This window comes from Hyaena hyaena, unplaced genomic scaffold (genome assembly GCF_003009895.1).
Source record: "Hyaena hyaena isolate Hyena2069 unplaced genomic scaffold, ASM300989v1 scaffold_211, whole genome shotgun sequence".
Classification (NCBI taxonomy): Eukaryota; Metazoa; Chordata; class Mammalia; order Carnivora; family Hyaenidae; genus Hyaena; species Hyaena hyaena.
Genome location: NW_024080847.1, coordinates 1,576,853 through 1,600,930, shown reverse-complemented (window position 1 = coordinate 1,600,930; position 24,078 = coordinate 1,576,853). Strand labels below are relative to the sequence as shown.

Genomic DNA, 24,078 nt, shown 5'->3' with positions numbered 1-24,078 from the left:
AGCTGAAGTTGGACGCTTAACTGAATGAGCCACCCAGGTGCCCCTAAAATACATTTCAAAATAATCATTTTTTTTTTTTTTTTACATTTCTGTGCTGCTGCTTACCTCTGTTAGTATACATCATCAAGAGCTGACTTTAACAAAAGAAGAAATATTCCTCAGTATGAAATACCCTTGCTTTTGGTGCTCTTCAAGTAGGCATCTTTAGTCAGCAATCCCCTACTTACCTCTCTACAGCTACTTTCTCCACAGGTGCTTTGGAAACCCCCTCTACTGTGAGGTCTTATGCCAGGACCTTCTCTCTAAAGACATACTGCTCTTTCATGAACTCCAAAAAGAGGAGGAGAACAGCAAGTGGGAGACCCTCTCAGGTGAGCTTAGTTTCCAGGGTTCTACTCTGGTCCAGCTGCTGGAGTTTATTCTTTGACATGGCATCACCAGACCTTTGTGAGACATGTGCCTATTCTGTTCCCTGCTAACATCATAAGGAAGATAAGCCTTCTTGGCCTGCCTCAGAGAGCTTAATGGAGTCAATCAATCTACTATATTATATTTCCTTTTTGAGCAGCCCAGGAGGTGGGATAGGAGAAGAGGATTTCTGAACAGAAGAGTTCAATAGAGAATTGCACATTACTGATGACAAGGATGGATTGGGGGTGGGGGAGAAAGGAGGAGGGTAGGAGAGGAGGAAGGGGTAGAAGCATGTGTGAATCTGGAAAGGCATCCTAGGGCTGTGATGTAATAGAAGAGAGAGCTACTAGAAGGTAAACAGGAAGAATGAAGAATGCTGGATACCATATGATACAGAAAGTGTTGTTAGTTTCTAAGAGAAAATCAGAGAACAGACAGGATGGGTGGGGTAAGCCACTTTAAACATATGCTCTTTTACCTTCATCCTGTTAGTTTCTTGACTAAATTCTTGTATTTTTGTGCCTTTAAAATTACAGTCACTGGGTGTGGTGTTTTCCTCAGTCATAGTCTTCTTTCCCTGCAGCCAATGCCATGAAATCCACTATATATAGCATTCCACCTGCTGGCTCTGAGGACTGGGAACTTTATATCTGCACAGTCAAGGATGATGTGAACTTGGATACCATGCTTCTCCCACCGTTATTAAAAGGCAGGTCGCTTGAAAACAGATGTCATTGCACTTGGTAATTTGGTGGTTGATTGAATATAGGTCTCTCAGTGTCATGTGAATTTCTTTTCTTAAAAAAAAAAAAAAAAGAAACCTGCCTTCTAGAAATAAGTTCTGGTACTGCCCAAAGAGCCCTGAGAGACTTGTAATGCTACTTGAGTAGTATTTTACTTGAATTTTAAATTTTTAAATTTAAAAGAAATTGCGTAGTATTTTACTTAAATTTTAAACTTACTTAAATTTTACTTAAATACATTAGCCCTGTTGTTCCCTGGGGCTAATGACCGAGGAAAGTCTTCTAGTTATTTGATAAAAATTATATCCTGTGTTTCCCTTCGTGCATATTCCTGTGCTGGAGGAGGCAGTCAGCAAGGGAGAGAATGTGGCCACGATTTTTAAAAATCTATGGTGCTAGTGAAGAGACAGTGTTATACACATAGCAGGAGTTTAATCAGAAGTGCAAAGTAAGTTTATACTGACTGCTGAGATAAAGAATGAAGAAGCCATCAGACTTGAGTAGGCATAGTCAGACGGGGGATGTTCTTCTTCTTAGAAATGAGGAGATTGGGTTTATTTCATGCTCTATTCAAGTGTCTCGTGGTCAGGGTACCATATGAAGCACTCTTTGGGAATATTATGATAAATAAGGCTGACTTCAAGTCCAGTATGATCTTGAGAATATAAGACATGCATATGAAACAGCGATACAGAACACCTTGTTGGTTAGTTAAGAGCCAAGGTTCTGGTGTCAGAAAAACCTGGGTACCGCTGGCTCTTCTGCTTTCTGGCTATGAATCCTCAGATAAACTTATCTAAGCCTTAGTCTTCTCATCACTCCAGTGAGGATAATGATATCCCCTATCTTAAGGGGTTAGTTGATGATTAAATGAAATAAATCATTATACATAATAGATATTCAATGAATGTTAGCTATATATATATATATATATATAGCTATGAATATATATATATATTCAATGAATGTTAGCTAGCACTCTGCTGTCTGTAGTCCATCTTGATAGTTCACACTCCTACAACTACAACAGCCTTCCTTGGCATTGGCTTTACTAACTTAGAAGCATACTGGTCAGAAAACACAGCATCAGGTGGTTTTCCTTAATGGAAGTCCTCACAGCAGTTTCTACTGCTATTTTCTGGAGCCTCAAGGATAGTTTAGGTGTGGTGGAATGAGACCATGATGGATGGGTGCTTAGGAGACCCATGTCCCAACTAGGAACTAGTGTCTCTTAGAACAGCCCCATAGACATAGACTCCAGGATCCATAAAGGACATGACCTATGACAAGAATTAATGCACACAAGGAAGTCCAGAACTGTGGCTTACCACCAGTTATTTATAGCTCACTCACAGTTGTCCGAGTCCAAATTCAGTTTCCAATGAGGGATCATTGTTAGCATAAGCAGTGTTACCTGATAACTTAGTTGGCATTCTCATTTAATCAGGATCCTAGGAAATAGCTGAAAAGTTAACCCAAGGTCAGTATTGTACATAGGGAAGAAAAAGGATTTGTTAACTTGTAAGCCAAAACAAATAGCTCATTCAGCAAAGCCTTAGCCTAAATGAAATGCCTAAGCTAGATTGTAAAAGTCCACATAAGTTATAAAAGTATTGAAAAAGGACCCTGGCATAATTGTATCTGTACTTTATATACATAATTCTATAAACACTATTTTTTAAATTTTTTAACATTTTATTTATTATTAAAAGAGAGAGCATGAGCATAGGAGGAGTAGAGAGAGGGGGAAACACAGAATCTGAAGGAGGCTCCAGGCTCTGAGCTGTCAACACAGAGCCCAATGTGGAGCTTGAACTCATAAACTGCAAGATCATGACCTGAGCCAAAGTCAGACACTTAACCAACTGAGCCACCCAGGCGCCCCATGATTCTAATGCTAGTTAATATGTTATTGGAATAAGAATGAGAGGAAATTGGAGATGTTCCAAACTGGGTATCATAGTGATCCAGGTGAAAATGACTACTTATACTACAGTTGTTTAGGAGGAAACATACAAAAACATTTAGAAGGAAGATAAGTGGGTGACTAATTGGTTGTTAGGGAAAAGAAGACATTTCAGATTCTTCCAAGGTTTTGGGCTTGGTGACTTACTGTTTCAATACTGACTGCTCTTATGTATGGGTCAGAATGTGGAGAGATTTACTATTATGCTTGGAGTTATCGTAAGTAACTCTAAGCATAATATATAGTTAATAACTAACTTTACTATTACATGAGTTCTGGGATCAGGAAGCCTGGCCCCCGCTTTTAGTGGGTAGTAATCAAAAAAGAGGGGTCTGGGTACTTACTAGTCATGAAAATGGGAAGAATTGTTAATATAGCTGAATGACTCAGGGCACAGCTTTGGGCCTACCAACAAAAGGTTTTGGTGACTGTGGGGAGTACAGCTTCAGTGATTGGTGAAAACCTGATTGTTGTTGGTTGACCAATGAATGGGGACTGAGGCCAAATGAGGATTAGGAAAGAAGACTCTTTTAAGAGGTTAGACTGAGTGTAGAAGGGGAGGACAAAAAACAAGCCCCACCCCTTTTTTTAAGTGAACAGATTATTAACACAATGTATTCTGTGTTTGTAAAAAGCTGCTATTTCCCCTCCAGAAATAGCAGTAAACCAGCTGGATCAATTGAGCCCAGAGGAGCAGTTGCTGGTTAAGTGTGCTGCAGTCATTGGTCACTCCTTTCATATAGATCTGTTGCAGCACCTCCTGCCTGGCTGGGATAAAAATAAGCTACTTCAGGTGCTGAAGGCTCTTGTGGATATTCATGTGCTCCGCTGGTTCAACGAAAGTCAAGAGCTTCCTGCCGAATCAATATTAGTGCCTTCCTCTATCAAGATTATTGAACAAACAAAAGAGGAGAAGAAGAAAAAGTCCGGTGAGGAAGAGCTGCACCCTTGTTCTCACCTCAGCACAGAGCCTTGAGAGGGGATATCTGTGTTCAGCAAGAACATCAGTATCCTATATCACGGGCCTCAGTCTCCTAAAACTATGGCTAAGAAATAGGGGACGGTGGTTATTTTAAGTACAAAGGAGCCATGATAATAGTGAGTGAATAACCAGTATTTTTCCAAATTGTCTTAATTCCAAGAATTCTTGCTCCTTGTTAAGCCCATTTGTTAACTACCTGTGTTTTGGTTCAGAAAATATTGCTATAACCCTTTATTGGCTTCTAGATATAAATAAGAAAAGGGATAAAGTACTCCTAATTTTAGAAATTTACAAAAAAAAGATAAAACTGTTCTGAATTTTGGAAATAAACACATCTGGTATTGAAATAGTCATGAGCAAAGCAAGTTATACATTAAATGACTTGCAATCTCGAATTCTCCACATGAAAGAATAAAATTGTGGCACAGACTATCCAAAGCACTTATACTCCACAAGTAATTTCCCTTTGAGTGTGAAATATGCTTGGGCCTTATATTTGAACAGAGCATTTCTGATGACTTGATGCTTCTAGTAATTTGTAGTCAAAAAAGCTCAATTTAGGAAGAGCAACTAAGAAATCTATTCAGTGTACTTCTGTACCGCTGATCATTTCTTCTCTGTGGTACTGGTAACTAGATATGCCACTCTCAGATTGGTGTAGTATACTTTATACAGAGGAGTTATCAATAAAATTTTCTTATAAACTAGCAGCATGTGCTTGGAAGTTTGCTACTAGTAGCATAAAAGGTCTTTAAGAGAGACTTAGATTTGCCTGGATTTTCCTGTATTTCAGATGCCGACTCCTCTCTCAGTCTGCAAGAGGAACTATCCCTACCTCAGACAGAGGTGCTAGAGTTTGGAGTGCCGCTCTTACGGGAAGCTGCATGGGAGCTGTGGCCCCAGGCACAGCAGATAGCCCTACACCTCGAATGTGCCTGCTTTCTCCAAGACTTGGCCTGCCGCTGCGAGAGCTGTCATGGGGGGGACTTTGTCCCCTTCCACCGTTTTGCCATCTGTTCTATTAAGAGCTGCAGTGGGACCTCCCGGTTCTGTAGTTACAAAGATAGTGGCTCAGTACTAACACAAGTGATCACAGACAGACTGCAGCTGCCTTCTCCCCACGGTAAACCCAGGGGACAGAAAGAGGACATGTGGGCAGCACTTCTCTTTATTCATGTGCTTGGAGCTCTTCATCCAAAAGGTGGAATCAGATTAAGGGATAAAAATAGGCAGAAAGAGCCATTTATTCCTGAAGCACCAGAAATAAGAAAAATGTAATCCCAGAGTTAAAGAAACTTTAGAGATCACGCTTATTTTGGGTGGCAATCTTAGGCAAGTTACTTAACCTCAATTAATTGGGGAAAGGAATAATACCAATTTCATAGAGTTGCTATGAGAATGAAATGAGTTAAAATATATATAATGTGCTTTGCTTTGAATAGTGCCAGGCACATGGTTAGTGCTCAATACATTTTAGTTACTGTTTTTATTATTATAATTATCCAACAATGTACACATGTATGGGGCCCTTGTATGTATCAGATGCTATATCTAGGATTAAGAATCCAAAACAAATAAGCCTGGGTTCCTGAAATTACCAGTTTTGGGGTCAATATAGACATATAAATAGAGAATTCCGAGATGGCATGGTAAAGGCAGTGAAAATAACATACCTAGGCGTTGGGGCATGTAGAGAAGGGGCCCATCCGAGAAGTGAGTAGGAGAAAACTCTCCCTTGAGGGAAATAATGCCAGAAGTGAGAATTCAGGGATAAATAGGAATTAGTTACTTGGAGAAGTTTGGATTAGTGAATGGGTGCTTCCCAAAGCCTGTAGCCCTTTTCCCACATCCTAAATGAGTGTTCATCCTCTTTGTTTTCAGTTATCAGACAGCCCATTTCATTCTCAACAGCTGTTAGAAAGATTCTTGCATCAAGGGAAATCTACCTTCTTGCAGCTTCACCAGTTTTTCAGTTGTGCCTTACTTTTTCTTTAAGTTTTTATTTAAATTCCAGTTAACGTACAGTGTAATATTAGCTTCAAATGTATAACATAGTGATTCAACTCTTCCCTATGACACCTGGTGCTCATCACAAGTGCCCATCACCTATTTCCCCCATTCCTCCACTCATCTTGCCTCTAATAACCATCAGTTTGTTTTCTATAGTTAAGAGTCTCTTTCTTGGTTTGCCTCTTTCTCTCTTTTTTCCCCCCTTTGCTTATTTGTTTCTTAAATTCCACATATGGGAGAAATCCTATGGTATATATCTTTCTCTGACTTATCTCGCTTAGCATAATACTCTCTAACTTCATCCATGTCATGGCAAATGAGAAGATTTCATTTTTTATGGCTGAGTAATATTCCACTGTATGTATATGTATATGTGTGTGTGTATGTATGTATATATCATATACATACATATGTACATCTTTATCCATTAATCAGCTGATGGACACTTGGGCTGTTTCTGTAATTTGGCTGTTATAGACAATACTGCTATAAACATCAGGGTGTATGTATCCCTTTGAATTAATATGTTTGTACTCTTTGAGTAAATACCTAGCAGTGTGATTGCTGCATCATGGGGTAGTTCTATTTTTAACTTTTTGAGGAACCTCCATACTGTTCTCCACACTGGCTGCACCAGTTTGCATTCCCACCAACAGTGTAAGAGGGTTTCCCCTTCTCCACATCCTCACCAACACCTGTTGTTTCTTGTTTTGTTGATTTTAGCCATTCTGACATGTGTGAGGGGATATCTCATTGTAGTTTTGATTTGCATTTCCCTGATTGCAAGTGAAGATAATGCAAAGAAATGGAAAGACATTCCATGCTCATGGCTTGGAAGAACAAATATTGTTAAAATGTCTATACTGCCAAAAGCAATCTACAGATTTAATGCAATCCCTATTAAAATACCAACAGCATTTTTCACAGAGCTAGAACAAACCATCCTAAAATTTGTATGGAACCACAAAAGATGCTGAATAGCCAAAGCAACCTTGAAAAAGAAGAACACAGCTGGAGGCATTGCAATTCCAGACCTCAAGTTAAATTACAAAACTGTAGTCATCAAAACAGTATGTTACTGGCACAAGACTAGACACATAGATCAATGTAACAGAATAGAAAACTGAGAAATGAACCCACACTTACGTGGTCAATTAATCTTCGACAAAGCAGGAAAGAATATCCACTGGGAAAAAGATCATCTCTTCAACAAATGGTTTTGGAAAAACTGGACAGCTAACATGCAAAAGAATGAAACTGGGCTCCTTTCTTACAGCATACACAAAAATACATTCAAAATTGGTTAAAGACCTAAATGTGAGACCTGAAACCATAAAAATCCTAGAAGAGAACACAGGCAGTAACCTCTTTGACAGTAGCATCTTCTTGCTAGACATGTCTCCTGAGGCAAGGGAATCAAAAGCAAAAATAAACTATTGGGACTACATCAAAATGAAAACCTTCCACGCAGTGAAGGAAACAATCAACAAAACTAAAAGGCAACTTACGGAATGGGAAAAGATATTTGCAAACAACATTATCTGATAAAGGGTTAGTATCCAGAATGTATAAAGAACTTAGAAAACTCAATACCCAGGAAGCAAAAAATCCAATAAAAAAATGGACAGAAGATATGAATAGACATTCCTCTAAATAAATCCAGCTGGCCAACAGATACATGAAAAGATGCTCAACATTGCTGATCATCAGGGAAATTCAAATCAGAGTCGTGCCTTCTTCCATAATTGAAGACAGCTGTCAAGCCCCAACCAAATCTTCTCTTTCTCTACTTTGATAGAAACTGGTGTTGACAGGGGAGAGGGATAGGGAAGAGATGGTGAATTTTCAGTAGTAAAGGACTAAAATCAGGAGTTAATCTATTATCTAATGTCTGTTCCAGCTGTCTGATGACTCTGTGAAGGTGGGCCAGTGACTTGGGAAAGCTGGTCATTGGCTGATGAACTCTTTGGGCATTTGCACTTTTGTACTTTCCAAGGAGAAAGAGGAAAGTAACAGTGAATGTCCTGGTCTAGGATTGTGAAGAAATTACTCTTTCATATTTCCTATATGACTCTTTCCTTTTGAGAGGTCAATGTCAGCTTTAGGTTATACCTTCCAAGCAAACCAAACCCTGAGGACGCTTCCCAGACTCAGGGCCTCTCTGTATGGCCATGCAGACCAGGTACTGCACAAATCTAGAGGGTGCTAACCATACATGCTAAGATGTGATGTTCCCCCAGAAATTATGTATTGTGGTAGTGCCAAACCCCAGTTTCCTTAGTTTCCTTAGCCTTACTTTACCCTACCTTTTTGACATCATTCAGTAATCAGACAGCTGGTCCTTTTACTTCACACAAATCCTCCCTGTACCAATTCTCTAAGGCGCTCTTTCAATCCCACCAGCAGCATCTCCACATCAATTCCAGTTTTTGGTCTTTGATCTGTGAGGAAGCAGCTGCAGAGGAAGAGTCAAATCTGAGGGATAAAGGCTGTTTATGGCCAGATAGGTAAAGCTGAAAACTCCTACTGGCCACTAAGACTCTGGTGGACTATGGTACCTTGTGCCCTCATGATTGTCCTCCTTAGGCCTCGCTCTGTGGCCCACTGCCATCTGGTCATAAACTTGATCCGCATATATTCAGGGATTTCTTCTATTAGAAGTAACCACTGGGGAGTCTGGGTGGCTTAGTCAGTTAAACATACGACTTTGGCTCAGGTCATGAGTTCAATCCTGACGTTGGGCTGGCCTGTCAGCACAGACCCTGCTTCAGATCCTCTCTATACCCCTCTCTCTGCCCCTCCCCTCCAGGTGCTCGCTCTTTCCATCTCTCCCTCCCTCTCAAAAATAAACATTAAAAAGCAGTAGCCATCAAACCAGATGGACATATTTTTTATTCATCTCTCTAGCAAATGGAATTAGGGACTGGTTGGAGAGGCTTGAGAGGAGTTACTACTTGAAGGATTAGGAATTTGTAATCTACCATCCTATTTTGCATGTAGGCTAATATTAAACCTAAACTTGCCATGTTAACAATGGGGGAGGCAATTAGGTCATGAACTAAGCTGCAGAGGAGAGGTAGTCAGGAATTCAAAATGTTCTCAGTTAATACAAAGATGGATAATTAAAGATAATGATCTTTTCCTCCCTGCAGATAGTTTTCAGTTCCAGACAAAAGAGTGCAGAAGTCGGGAGGGCTTCACAAGTGAACACTGCAGGTAAAGAGATGCTGAGAGTGGGTGTGGGGGGCCAGGAAGTGAGACACAGGTGACCATTAACCTGTGGCACTCCCCTCACCTGCAGACCAGGAATGCTTCTGACCTCCCAGGAGTAGTGAGCCTTGTCCTTAGCCCAGCATTCAAGTTAACAGAATTGGAAAGGCAGTTTTTGATTCTTTGTGGAGAAATTATTTCTTAGTGTTTAAGAGAAGCTTCATTTAATAGCTCTCAAATGCATTGTACATATAGCATATTTTTTCTCCACTAAAAATTTGCCTTCTCAATTATATTTGGCTCTGGATGATATTAAAATGAATTTACATTTCCTAATCATGTGCCTCCTGGCATTCGAATGCCTAGCCCATCAATTTTAAATGTCCCTACCTTGGCTTCACCAGCCACGCTGGGGTTTCCCATCCTGCTATCCAACCTGATTTCTTATGGTTTCAAACAAAAAATCTGTATCTTCATGAATCCTTCCCGTACTCACCTGTATATCTTTACTCACACAATCTCCCCCCTTTTTGAAATACTAAGTGGCTTCCACATCCTCCTTTTTCCCAGAGTGTTCACCATTCTTCAAAGCCCTCCTCAGTTCCCATCTGTCCTTCTCGGAGAGATGTAACCTCTTTTGAACTCCTGCTTGTGGAAAGTGCACTGCACTAGGAATCAGAGAAGTGAGCTCCAGTTGTGGTTCCATTCAGTAGCTGTGAGGTCATTCAGAAGGTGCTTAGGCTCTCTAAGCCTCAATTTCCTCATCAGTAAAAGGAAGGTCATTTTTGCCTGTCTGAAAGACACAGTTGTGGCACAAGATGGTATTGTATAAAATAACGTTCAAATGTGCTGTGACAAAGTTCAAATATGCTAATAGAGAAATGTGATATTGCCTTGTGTCGTTGTGTGCTTACTTCACACGTTAGTTTATTCTTCAGTGTGGTTGTTCCCCCACTTAGCCACTACTTAGATTGGCTTTAGGTTCTTAAAAAAAAATCCCTAATAGGGCTTTGACATAATCGATCAAGTCCCTGATTTTCAAAAACTCGTGGAGTGATGGAGGGGAATGAGTTATAAAGGGGAGCTTTCTGGAAAAGTGACTCGGAGACCTGGGAATGCCCCGAGAAGAGTGGCTGCTTTGCGGCCACTCTCAGTTCATCTTCTCTCCACAAAGAACAGAGGAAGAGTTCCTGGATCAGGTGACTAGGAAGCTGACTCAGACCAGCCCCGAGAAAGACGTGTTGACCACAAAGCCCTGTCACTGTGAGGAGATCCTGAAGTTAGTGCTCTCACCACTCACGCGGCATTGCCTGGTCATCGGAGAAACCGCATGTGCGTTTTATTACCTGTTGGAGGCTGCAGCTGCCTCCTTGGACCTGTCAGATAATTACATGGTGAGCAAGCTCTGCTCCCTGCTCCTCAGCCCAGCCCTTTCACTTGGGGAGTTTGGTTGGGATTTCTTACTGTCAAGTGAGCTTGGGTGAAAAATGGGAAAGTAGAGAGAAAGGAGCTGGAAGGGGTTTAGGAAGAAAACAGGAAGTGGGAACATGCCAGTCCAAGAGCACCAACCGCTGCCAGCCCTGCCCCTGACATGCACATGCTGTCCAGCTCCCCATAACTGTGAACCCAACCCTGATTCCAGTCCACATCTTGACCTCAGCACAGCCTTACATCAGCCTTCATCCTAATCGTACCACTAGCGTTACCCAAATCCTAATTCCGTTTCTCCATCCCTTGTCTTGTTCGGAGGCCTTCTTTTATTTGAGGAAAGCAAGCAATCTTCTGGGCCAGCCTTCAGCCTTCTCATTTTTGAAAAAGCACAAGGCGAAGATCTGTCAGTTTGAGGAGGCAACTTTCTGCTGTCTTCGGTCAGAGGTGAGGGCAGGGGGTGACCCTGAAGTTTGAGTTATTTCTCCTTGAAGGTTACCCTATTATTTCTTTTTAAAAATCTCTTTGTTTTTTGTATGCAATTACAAATGTGATAATGTGATAATAGGTTTAATAAATTCAAAACTCATTAATACACAATTTGTAGAAGGTGAAAAGAGCTCCATGTTACCCCCAGAATTGTTAATAATGTGCAAATTCCACCAAATATACACACATGGTATATTGTTATTTTTCAAGTAAATCATATTCTACCTTCTCTTTTATTCCTAACATTACACACTGAACATTTTTGCATGTTGGTACACACCCAGTCAGTTACAGTTGCCAAGTACTCCATTGTATGCATGTATCGAAGTTTATTTAATCCGTCCCTTCTTCCCATGCATTTAGGTTGTCTCTAATTTGAGGTTACTGTAAACATTGCTACAGTGAATATTCTTGTAAATAGCTCTTTCTTCCCTTGTAAGAATGTTTCTGTAAGAGAAATTTCCAGAGGTAAGGTGGAAGATGAATGATTTTACATTTAATAAATATATTGCCAAATTTTCCATCAAAATGAGTCATTTTCCTCAACTTATGATGGGGTTACATCTCAATAAACCCATGATAAGTTGAAAATATCATTTAGTTGAACCCAATATACCCATCACAAATTGAAAATGCATTTAATTAATACACTTAACCCAACCAAACATTGTAGTTTAGCCTGGCTTACCTTAAACGTACTCAGTGAGAACACTTACATTAGCCTACAGTTGGGCAAAATTATCTAACACAGGCCTGTTTTATAATAAAGTGTTGAATATTTCATGTAACTTATTGGGTATTATACTGAAAGTGAAAAACAGATTGTAAGTGCACCGGTTGTTCACCCTTACGATTCTGTGGCTGCCTGGGAGTGTTCCCACTGCCGCCGCCCAGCATACGAGAGAGTATCATACTACACGTATGTTGCTACCCCAGGAAAAGATCAAAATTCAAAGTATATTTTCTACTGAATCCATGCCACTTTCACACCATTGTAAAGTCAAAAAATTGTCAAGTCAAACCATTGTAAGATGGGAACTGTTTGTATATCAAATCAAATTTTTCCCATTTCTTCACATCCTCACTAACACCAGATGTTATCAGTCTGTTTTAAACATGCTAACCCATAGATTAAAGTTATATTGTACTTTAATATGTATTTCTTAATAAGATACGTTATTTTTATATGTTTACTGGTCATTTATTTTTCTGTGAATTGTTTATTCATGCCTTTTTCTCAATGGAGTATATGTAAACTAGTTTTAGGACAACTTGAGTGGTAGACAAAATTTGGGTTAAGGTGGTCAAAAGGTACAAACTTCAAGTTATAAATAAGTTCTAGGAATGTAGCGTATAGTATAGTGACTATAGTTAGCAATTCTTTATTATGTATTTGAAAGTTGGTAATAGATCTTAAAATTTATCATCAAGAAAAGAAATTTATGTTGGATACCTAAAATTAATACATTATATGTTAGTTATATCTCAATAAAAAATCATCATGTACACCTTAAACTTACACAATGCTATGGTCAAATACATCTCAGTAAATATAGGGGGGAAACAAAGAACACACACTTGAAAGTCCCCCCCTCAACCCCACCAATCAGCTACTATGTCCCCTCCCCAGGTTTATATATCTCTATGTATTCTACCAGAGGAGTTGGCACACATAAATGCATATGGTCTCTTTCCTTTGTTGCACACAAATGGGAGCTCTCTATATTCCATTCTATACCTTACTTTAAAAAAAAAATAATATACTTTATAGATCATTCTATATCATAACAGACTTCCCCAGGGAATGAGATTTGTATAACAAATAGAAACTCTAGGGAAAGCATGCCATGAGACACTCTATTTACAAAAGATATATAGGAGTAAATTTATTTATTGTGTAAGAATAACTCAGGACAGCTCAGCAACTTTTCCCAGCCTCACTGTTATTAAGTCAAGAGAACAAAATGTATTGGTATAATTATCAGTTTATACATAATAACTCTATAAAACCATGGGGGGTGTTTTGTCAGAGAGCTGAGCTTTAAAATTAAAAAAGAAAATTAAGTAAAAGCTAATTTCAATATAAACCTTAAGATAATCTGGTTAAGAAACGTGTATAATGCCGTTGAATGCCAAAGAGAATTATTAGAGATTTTCACATTATTTGTGTTTCATCCCAGAAGTCTTTGAAGCAACATTAAATAATTATTTCTTTCCCTTTATAAGAAGTTATTGTTCAGTCTTCCCAAGATTGTTCTGGAATCACCATAGGCTCTATCACTTTCTTGGAGGGATTAGTCTTAAAATGTGAAGGCTATGATAACCTCAAGGTGGTTCTTCAGCTCCTGCTCCCCACCAACACAGTGATGGGTGCACTGTCGAGGAAGACAGAGAAAGATTTTGGTGATATTTCAGATCCATTCAGTGGCATGTATCTCTACTCAACTGACAGTCCCATCTCAGTCCAGCAGCATCACTTTCTAAATCACAGCCTTACTCTATTCACTGACAAATACATGGGACCTGAGAAAGGAGGATGTTTTCTCCACGATCCTATTTTCTCCTTTCCATGTGCACGGCCCTCCTGGTGCTCCTTAGTGTGGCCATGCCCTGCTGTGGCTCTCTCACTCCAGCGCCTCACGAGCCCCAAATGAAGGCGCCAGAAGTCCAGAACCTCATCCGTAGTACCCTTCCCATGTTTACATTACTGTTTCTCATTTTCCCCGTCTCCAGGTCTGTTTCAACATGGGACAGATCACCTTAGCCAAAAAACTGGCCAGGCAAGGCCTTCGGCTGCTGAAAAGGAGTTTCCCTTGGACCTGGTTTGGTGTCCTTTTCCAAACATTCCTGGAAAAATACTGGCATTCCTGTTCCCTCAGCCGACCTCCAGCCAACCCTAGTGAGAAGTGAGGAGCCTGGCCAAGTCATCGTAACCCCTTCACCATCACAGAGAATTAAACCAGGGCCCAGCCTGGAGTGTCGCCCTTATTGACCTAAGACTCTGCTTTTCAAACATAGAGCAGTTCTAGTTCCTTACGTTACTCTCTGAGCCATTGAAATGTAGCAGAATGAGGACTTTTTTTTTTTTCTCTCAAGAAAGAGAGAGTGTGAGTGGAGGAGGGACAGAGAAAGAGGGAGAGAAAATCCCAAGCAGGCTCCACACTGTCAGCACTGAGCCCAGTGTGGGGCTCGGACTCACAGAACTATGAGATCATGACCCAAGACAAAATCAAGAGTCAGATGCTTAACCAATTGAGCCACCCAGGTGTCCCAGGACTTCTTTTGTTTTTGAAGCATGGTGTTACACTGTCTTTTTCAAATCAAGATACACATATGTATATGTGTATACATATGTACACATAGGCCTGTATATATACATATATGTAGCAATTTAATATTATTTCTGATATATATAAAAATAATAAATTGCTACCAGTTATTGAGCTATAATAATAGGAAATATATTCAAAATAGCAATTCAAAGAATGAACTTATTAAAAATACTTTTCTGAATTTTTCCAATCAAGAGGAATGACTTGGACCACTTAGCTGGCTCAGTCAGCAGAGCATGTGACTATTAATCTCAGGGTCATGAGTTCAAGCTCTATGCTGGGATTGGAGCCTACTTTAAGGGGAAAAAAATGATTTCAGAAGGCTTATGAGATTAGAAGTAATGGCATCCTGGGAGCATTTCTGAGTTTGAAAGTCTATAGCTGGCCCCCTGATGAGTAGATGTGGATTTTTGTTGGGAGGGACAGCTGGGCACTGGTGCAGACTGAGGGCACGCTAAGCACTCTGTGCTTCATAACAGTAAGAAGAAGCTGGCGGTCCTGCAGCAGCGGGTGCACTGCCTCTCCCTGCTCTGGCAGCTCTACAGCCTGGAGGCCACGGCCAGCAGCCACAGGTTTGCCTGCCTTGCCACTCTTATGCAGAAGAACTCTGCTGAGGAGTTTGCAAATGAAGCCCAGGTAAGCCAGTCCTTGCTTTACCGCTGGACCTCACTCAGAAACCTAAATGCTAGGGAGAGAGCTTCCTGGGTTTAGCATGGTTCCACAATAACCCAGACTTAACAGGACATGCCTATCGTATGTTTGAGCAGCATCTCTTCTATTGCAGTTTTTAGGTGGGTTTCCAGGTCTGGCTGTCTGTGAGTTTTCTGAACTGAATCTTGGCTTTTGTGCATATGTTCAGAAGTGGTGGGAGGTTGGGAAGGGGTCATAGCTTTCATCAGATTCTCAAAGAAGTCCATGCTCCAAAAAAGGATTAGAATTGCTGACTTAGGGGAAAAAAAGGAAGGGAAATGTCTTCCTGATTTTAGTGTCCATCTGTCTATCTGTCTTTTTTATCCATATGTTCTATAAATATTTGATGAACACCCATTATATGCCAGGCACTAATCTTGATTCCAGGAAAACATATTCCAGATCAGTGAAATTTATAGAATGTTAGATGCTAATAAATGCAAGGACAAAAATTAAGGGGAGGCAGGGGGCCATGGGGTTCTAGGAGCTGGGGAAGTGGGTACAGTTTTAAACAAGGTGCTAGGGAAGGCCTCACTGAGCAGATGACATTTGGACAAATCTCTGAAGGAGATGAGAAAGTAAGCCACATGGCTATAAGGGAGAAGAGTGGACAACAAAAGGCACAGTGAATGCACAAGACATGCTCTCTCTGTTTGGGGAACAGTGAGGAGGCCGATGTGTCTAGAGGGGAGGAGACAGAACGAGGAGATGAGTCAGAGAGCTGGGGAAGGAAGGGGGTAGATGGCAGATGGTGCAGGCCTCTGGGGCAAGAGTCAGGATTTGGACTTCAAAGAAGACGGGAAGCCAGGGGCAGGTTCTGAGAAGAGGAGTGACAGAGTCTACTTATATCTCAATAGGATCATTCTGTCTGCTGTGTTGAGAATCAACCAAAGGAGGCAAGGGGGGAAGCAGGGAGGCAAGTTAGGAGCCTAGTGCAGTGATACAGGCAAGAGATTGTGGTGGCGGAGGAAGTGGGGAGAAGTGGTCTTCTGTCAAGAGAGAGCCAACAGGATTCACTCTTGGATCAGTTCTAGGATGGGAGAGAAAAAAGAGTCAAGGATAATCCCAAGATTTGTTAGACTTCTAGGGGGATAAAGATGCTCTTAATTGGGATGGGGCAGTCTGCAAAAGGAGCAGATCTGGGAGAAGACTAAAACCAGGGTTTAGAAACATGTTTAATATGAGATGCCTATTAGACATCTAGGTGGAGATGCTAAGTAGGCAATTGAATATACGAATGTGGGTGTATATGGGAGCAGTCTGGGCTGGACATAGAAATTCAGGGGTCATCAGTGTGTAAATGGTATTAAAAGCCATGAAACTAGGTAATTTTTCTCCATTGCATTTATTATCATTTAACATTCTATATATTTCACTGATCTATTGTCTGTTGCCCTGGAATCAAGAGTAGTACCTGGCACATAATGGGCATTCCAATGTTAAGAGTTCAGAGTCATAAGGAGAAATTGGCAAAAGAAACGGAAGTTTCCAAGAGACTCTGATATCCTCAGAGCCTAGCAAAGACCATGTTTTAAGAAGAGAGTCATCAGTGACGTCAGATGTGCACATGCTGACACTAGACATCCGGGCAGCAGTTCTGAAGAGTGCTAAGGAGCAGGCATCACAGGCCTTCACTAGAGAAAATGTAGAAGTACAGTTTGGCCAGTGTTTTGAAGAGGAAGTCTGGGCTTAGAAAACAAGAAGGGGGCAGCTAGAGAAAGTGGTTCATTTGAAGATCAGGCGGTGGGGATGATCGGCAGGTCCCCATCACGTGAGCAGCAAGGCACCACAGAGAGCTCTTATGCAGGAAAGGGACAAGATGGAGGTGTGGCATGGATGTACAGTCAGAATATTTTGGCCTGTGTTTGTTTCACCTGCAGGTTGTCTCTACCTATGTGGCCGTGTCCCAGTTCTCCCAAAATATGGGTGACAGGGACAGGTGGCTGCACTGTGAGCAGATGGCCATTCAGAAAAGCAGCCTATGTTGGTTCTCCAGGGAGGGACTGTTGGCCACGGCCCAGCTCATGCAGGCCTTGGCCTACACCAAGCTCTGCCTCGGCCATCTCGACTTCTCCATCAAGCTGGGTAATGTGGCATGGGGCTGGTGGGCCTAGAGCTTTTAGAGAGGCCACGTTCAAGCTAGACCTCATATGTGCTCTTTAACCTCCTTAGGTTTTCAAGCTCATGAGATATGCAGACACCTCAAGAAACCAGCTCTGGAGAATCTGGTTCTCTCAGTTCTCTTCAGATCTGCATTTCTGAAGAAGAAGTATTAAGATTATTTTCTGTCATTTGTATTTGTTGCCTAAGAGGGGAGGGTATGCTCTCCCAAAGGAGTCTGAAATGGAGAGGGAGACGCTGTTCCATTTCTTACAGCCAGACTGTGTCTTCTCTAGTCATTCCAGGAAGCATTGTCTTAAGTGCAGGATTCAGGAGTGGAAACAGAGTCCGAGCTGAGACGTATCATTCTTTTCCCTGCCTCTCCTTTCCTCTCCTCCCTCTTTCCTCACCTTCTCCCCCTTCCCCTCCTCTTCCCTACTTTCTCTCCTACTCTTCCACCTCCTCCTCCTCCTCCTCTTTTTCCTCCTCCTCTTCCTCCTTTGTCTCCTCTTCCTCCTCCTCCTCCTCCATTTCTCTGCAGAGAAGTAGGTAATTGTAGTAGCTCAGGAAAGAAGCTGTCTCAGAGGCATTTTCCCACTTCATTTGCTTAGAAGCAGGTGTGATCTCAGGCACAGATACTTTCTATGTAAATAGAGCCCAGGCAGGGAAATCTAGGGGATGTTAGGCTGCTTTGAAGATGTAAAATCCTCTCTTCCCTGTACCACCCTCCGTCCTCCTCAGCTGGTCCCAGTAGCTCTGTCTCTTGGCAGATTTGACCTGTGTGTCCGTGTGCTGGAGAGTCAGTGGGTGCTCATTTCCCAGGGCCATGATGTCCTTGGCCTAGCCTGCTTCTATTCTGCTTGCTTAGATCTGCTGCTCTACGGAAAAGGTAAATCTTGTGCAGGCCTCTGCTATACTCCTAAAGGATTCAGACCTCGGATCGGGCCCTGTGTTTGGAACACAGGTAGTCATGACCTGTCCCTTGGGCATCGCCCCTGCTCCAACCCCTGGTTCCTTAAAGTCTAGGAATCACATTGTGATTCAGGATGTCTGCATTTCAGGTGTTACCTGCTCCCCTGTACACGTACCTTCTATACCAGTTCCTACGGTGGACACCTCATCCCAGCCTGGTTACCTTCTCTGTCCACAGGATTGCTATGTCGGCCCTTTGGCGAGTGTCTGCATTTCATTCAATGCTATGAGCACAGCTGCATTCTGAACTCTCAGAGTAATGTCATGCTGGGGGTCCACTCGTCTCTGGCCATGTGGTAATGTGGGGTACCAGAGTCTTACTCAGTGGGAAAGCCTAGAAACTTAAGGACACCATGGGGTCAGTTAAGCTACTGCCTTTTACCCCTCCAGGCAGGGCTATTCTGCAGCTCTAAACTACTAAGGACCTTTTACCTCTCATCCCTCTCATCTTAGTAGAAGGGGTTCTTCTTGACCTTAGCAGGTTTGGGCCTATAGGTTGAGAGTTAAGTTGAAGGTTACATTTAAGTCCTGGGTCACCCACAGTCTCCTTTAAAGCCTCCTTCGTATGAGTTAGCAGCAGCCTTGGCCACTTGCCAGCATCACAGTGCGGCTGCCCAGGAGGTCTTACGTCCTGAAAGAAGCGGTGCTCTCTCTGTGAAAGAGCTGTGGTCGGCAAGCAGGGGATAGAGCTGCGAGCTGTGCCTCTTTCCCTCCAGGTTTGCCCAGGACTCACAGTGGAATCTGTTTGAGCAGCACTTCTCCAAGGCTTGCCAGTTGGTGAAAAGAACCAATGCCTCACTGTTCGGTTCACATGGCTTTGTCCGGTTCCTGGAGTGCCATGTGCTGATGTTACAGAAGATGCCAGAGGGTGTCTTCATGCATACCCCCCCAGAGACTCGAGGCCAGACCCTCAAGGTACCTGTTTCTCTGCTGTCCTTCACCTGACACCTAAGTTCTTGTTTGATCCTGTGATGCGCTTTCTGACACCTGCATCTCCCCCTTTCTCTTCTCCTTGCTGCCTCTGTCTCTCTTTCCTCCTCAAACCCTTTTCTTCCTCCACCTAGGAAGTCTTTCCACAGACCCCTTGTACCCTCCCAGATATTCTTGCATGTAGACAGGACCGGACTCCCGACTTTCTGCCTTTGCACAGCTACTGCCCTGTACCGTTAGGATGTTAACATCCAGCCCTTCTCGGTGGACCCACTCTGGCTCCATTTGACACATCTCCCTACATCCCTGCCTTCTGTGTCTCAGCCGTTCCAGTTCCCCTGTATCTCCTCCCCCAAGCCCGGAGTGAGTGTGCTGAGTGAGCACTGTGGGAATTCCTGGTGGAGCGGACTGGAGGAAGACCGTGGTCATCCTTGAGCTCACGGACTTCCCTCTCCTTTCAGTACTTTAAGGAGTTCTTCTCTCGATGTGTGACCTGCCCAGTCTATCACCAGTGGGTCTCTGAGCTTAAAGCCTCTGTAATAAGATATGGAAAGAGAGAATCCACATCCTTGACTAACACCATCAGACCTTTTGACACCTTCTTGACCAGGATTTGGATAGAGGGAGACTTCCTGGAGGAAAACAACTCCTTTGGAGGAACTTTAGGAAAACAGAGTAAGCATTCCTTCCTGGAACCCTTGTCTGACAGACGTTACAGTCTCGGATTCCTACAGGCAGTCAAGGGCTGCTCCAAAGTAAGAAGAGACACCTGGCTGTACGGAGTTAGTCCTTGCTCCACAGGAAATTATCCTCTCATTAGTGCTGGACCCAGCCCAGACAGAGGGGTCTCTTATATTGTTAAATCATATGAGAGCCTCTCTCAGCCCTTTATTTCAGCATCTGTAACCCTCAGGCATTGAAAGTTCCTCCTTGATCCCAGCTTAAACCACTAGGTCATTTCTGTGGAGTAGCTGGATGGTCACTAAGGGAGAAAGAAGCCTTAGAATTAATAATGTAATGTCTGTGAAGGTAAATGGAAGATGTGGTCAAGGGAAAGAGAGGAAGGAAATATAGTTCCTTGCCTCAGGGCCCAGCAAATCCCCTCCTTTTCTAGGGCCATGAGTTAGATTTGTAAGCACTGAGGACTTTCTTTGGGTTTGTGATATTATGTTCCTGCTTTCAGGACTTGACAGAGTGGCTGATGACAAGGAGAATAAAGATGAAGAAGAAATTCAAGAATGTGTATGTTAAAAAAAAAATCATCTGAAGGGACCATGGTTCTCTTGTATATAACCCAAAGAAATGATCCAAGTTCTCCTTTTTAAGATACTGTATAGTGTACATATTAAATATACTGGCCTTTTACACTCACCACTATGTATATCTTTGTCAAAATAAAAGCCTATGTTTCTGAAGCATGAAACGTAGATCTTCCTTAACTCTTAACAGTTATTGGCACAACTGAGGCAGAAACTAAAACCACTGGTAGACTGGAGACCTGGGAGGCTCTGGGATGAACTGACTGCTTCTTATGTAAGGTGAGATCATTAACAGACAGAAAACACAGCCCTAATACAGAGGTTGTGGATACTTAAGGAAGGCCAGCAGTAAAAGTGTTCTGATGTTGCCCCCTTGGCACAGATGTGTGGTAATGAGCTCCTAAGATGTCAAGGCATCTTTGGAGAGGTCTATATGGCTGGTGCCAGCAGAGAAACCCATTTCTCTTTTGCACTGTATGACTTGGGGATTTCCATGTGAAACTGTGAAATTGCCAAAGTGTATATGACGCTAGCCCTACTCTGTTTTATTCTCCCTTTCTAGAGCCTTTGACCTTTATCGGTTTGATGGCCTTTCTTACACAGAGCATGACCTTCCCACTGATTTTTACACTTTATAACTCAACCATCTAGTGTTCAGAGAGTCTGTTAATTAACGTTAAGATAGCTACCATTTATTGTTCACTTACTCTGTGAGTGACAGGCACTATACTAACTGCTTGAAATACATTCTTTAAATCTTTTTATCACCTCTGCGAAGCAAGTATTTTTATTATCCCCATATTACTGATGAAGAAACCAAAGCTTAGAAAGGTCATACTACAGGAAACACAGCCACAAAATGGTAGAGCTGGCATTCTAACTCAAATGTGCTACCAGAGTTGTGCACTAGGCTATAGAGGCTTCCATGGGACCTAGCCTATGGTAGGCTATCCTATACCCAATCGTCAATATTCTGTTCAAACGACCATGATCAGAATTGTAAGGACAGGCAGCTCAGGATCTGGGGAAAGGAGCCCTGAACTTGCCATTTAAATCATGCTGTCTAGTCTGTGCATTCCCTGCTCCCTTCTCACCTACTCCCCCTTTTCTCCTTATTCTTGTTGCTCTTCCTCCTCTCCCTCTACTCCCACCCTACACCCCTTCCTTTCCTCTCTCTCTTACCCCTCCTTCTTTCTCCTTCTCGCCCACTTTCCCCCTCTTCTCTCTTCCACTCCTTTAAATTTCTTTGAGACAGCATAGAGCAGCAGTAAAGAGAAGGCTCTGGAGCCACACAGCCTGTGTTCAGATTCTAGCTCTGATGCTTATTAGCTGTGTTACTTTGGGCACAAAATTTATCTTCTTTATGCTTCTGTTTCCCTTTCTGTAAGTGAGGATAAAAATAGAACAAAAGAGCATCATTATGAAAATAAAGTCCTTAGAACGATACCTGGCACAAAATAAGCACTCAGTATGTGTTAGCAATTATTATCAATTTAATTTTTATATTTAAATATAGATTATATGTTTATGTGGCCCAAAATTCAAAAGGAACAAAAGTGTCTTATTAGTGAAAGTCTTTCCCATTCTTGTCCTCCAGGATCTGTGTTACCACTTCTTTGTATATCCTTAAAGCATTATTCTGTGCACATGCAAGCAATCACATATATTTTGTACTGCACCCTTCTTTCCCATCAATGATATTAACTAGGCATACTGTGGTGTTCTTTCCTTTTTTCTTTCTCTTTTTTTCTCTTGCCATTTGTTTCCCTTTTGGCATTTCTTAATATTGAGATAGAACTCACCATTTTGAAAGATACTCCATTCAGTGGCTCTTAGTATATCACAAAGTTATGCAACCATCACCACTATCTGATTCCAGAATGTTTTTATCACCCTAAAAGGGAACTCTGTGCCATTAGCATTCACTACCCAGTGCCTCTTCCCCCAACCCCTAGGAACCCTCTTCCTGTCTCAGCAGATTTGCCTTTTCTGGACATTTTGTATAAATGAAATCGTAATATACAGCCTTTTGCATCAGACTTCTTCCACTTAGCATGATCCTTCCAAGGCTCATCCATGTGGTAGAGTTTGTTTTTATGATCGGAGAGCATTCCAGTGTATGGATATGCCATGCTTCGTCTCCCATTCACCAGCTTATGGATGCCTGTGTTGTTTCCACTTTTCAGCTATTGCGAATAACACTACTATAAGCATTTGTGTGCAAGTTTTTGTGTGAACATACATTTTCATTTCTCTTGGGTACGTGCCTGGGAATAGAATTGTTGGGTTATGCAGAAACTCTTGTGTTTAACTTCTTAAGGAACTGTCAAACTGTTTTCCAAAACTACAGTACCATTTTACATTCCCCCCAGCAATGTGTGAAGGCTCCAGATCCCCAACACTTGTACTCTAGTGGGTATGAAGTGGTACCTATTGTGGTGTTGATTTGCATTTCCTTTAGGACTAATCAAGTTAAGCACTTCTTTAAAAGTTTATTTATTTTGAGAGAGAGAGAAAGAGTGGGGGAGCGGTAAAGAAGGAGGGAGAAACAGAATTCCAAGCAGGCTCCGCACTGTCAGCATGGAGCCCTACACAGGGTTTGAACTCACAAACCTGTGAGATCATGACCTGAGCTGAAATCAAGTGTCGGATGCTCAACCAACTGAGCCGCCCAAGCCCTCCTTGTTGAGCATTTTTACAAGCTTACTGGCCACTTGTTGTCTTCTTGGGAAAATGTCTTTTGGAATCTTCTGCCCATTTTTTATTGGATTATATGCTTTTTTTTATTGTTGAGCTCAAAGAGTTTTTAAAAATACATTATCTTACTAGGCCCTTATCAGATTTGATTTATACATATTTTATTTTCTCTCTGTGAATTGTCTCTTCACTTTCATGACACTATCATTTTGCAGCACAAAAGTGTTAAGTTTTGATGAAGTCCAATTTATATGGGGTTTTTTTGTTTGTTTTTGGTTGCTTATGCTCTAAGTGTTCTATCTTAGAAATCACAAAGGTTTATTCCTGTTTTTTCCTAAGAGTTTTATATAGTTTTAGCTCTTTTTAGTCTTTGATTCATTTTGACTTTTTTTTTTTTTTTTTTTGCATAGAGTGTGAAGAAAGTTTCCAAATCATTCTTTGCATGTGGTATCTACTTGTCTCAACACTATTTGTTAACAAGACTACTCTTTCCCCATTTAAATGGTACTCTTGTTGATGTATGGTTTTGTTAGATGTATGGGTCTGCTTCTGAACTCTCGGTTCTGTCCCATTGTTCTCTGTGCACACCATCTTGATTATTGTAGCTTTGTAGTAAGTTTTAAAATCAGGAAGTATGAGTCCTCCAACTTTATTATTCTTTAAGGCTGTTTTAGCTGTTCAGGGTCCCTTCCATTTCCATATGGCTTTGAGGATCAGCTCGTCGATTTCTACAAAAAGGACAGCTGTAATTTTGATAGGGATTGAGTTGAATCTGTAAATAAATTGGAGAATTGCTATCTTAACAATATTGAATTTTCTGATCCATGAAGATGTCATATCTTTTCCACATAATTAGGTC

The 24,078-nt window shown here is 41.7% G+C and overlaps 1 protein-coding gene across 1 annotated transcript in view; it reads left to right on the top strand.

The window, feature by feature from the left end:
- The window catches only part of LOC120238725 (adenylate cyclase type 10-like), a 50,180-nt gene extending 26,485 nt beyond the window's left edge, over positions 1-23,695 (top strand). The window contains exons 17-33 of the mRNA XM_039242668.1: positions 238-371; positions 995-1,120; positions 3,774-4,049; positions 4,896-5,225; positions 9,265-9,328; positions 10,497-10,716; positions 11,072-11,197; positions 13,973-14,145; positions 15,051-15,207; positions 17,142-17,346; positions 17,434-17,530; positions 18,132-18,250; positions 18,512-18,629; positions 19,050-19,248; positions 19,725-19,938; positions 20,447-20,801; positions 23,630-23,695. Of these exons, the coding sequence (XP_039098599.1) occupies positions 238-371; positions 995-1,120; positions 3,774-4,049; positions 4,896-5,225; positions 9,265-9,328; positions 10,497-10,716; positions 11,072-11,197; positions 13,973-14,145; positions 15,051-15,207; positions 17,142-17,346; positions 17,434-17,530; positions 18,132-18,250; positions 18,512-18,629; positions 19,050-19,248; positions 19,725-19,938; positions 20,447-20,514 (2,626 nt within the window). The 3' untranslated portion in view covers positions 20,515-20,801; positions 23,630-23,695. The remainder of the gene's footprint in view (positions 1-237; positions 372-994; positions 1,121-3,773; positions 4,050-4,895; positions 5,226-9,264; positions 9,329-10,496; positions 10,717-11,071; positions 11,198-13,972; positions 14,146-15,050; positions 15,208-17,141; positions 17,347-17,433; positions 17,531-18,131; positions 18,251-18,511; positions 18,630-19,049; positions 19,249-19,724; positions 19,939-20,446; positions 20,802-23,629) is intronic.
- The last annotated feature ends 383 nt before the right edge of the window (positions 23,696-24,078 follow it).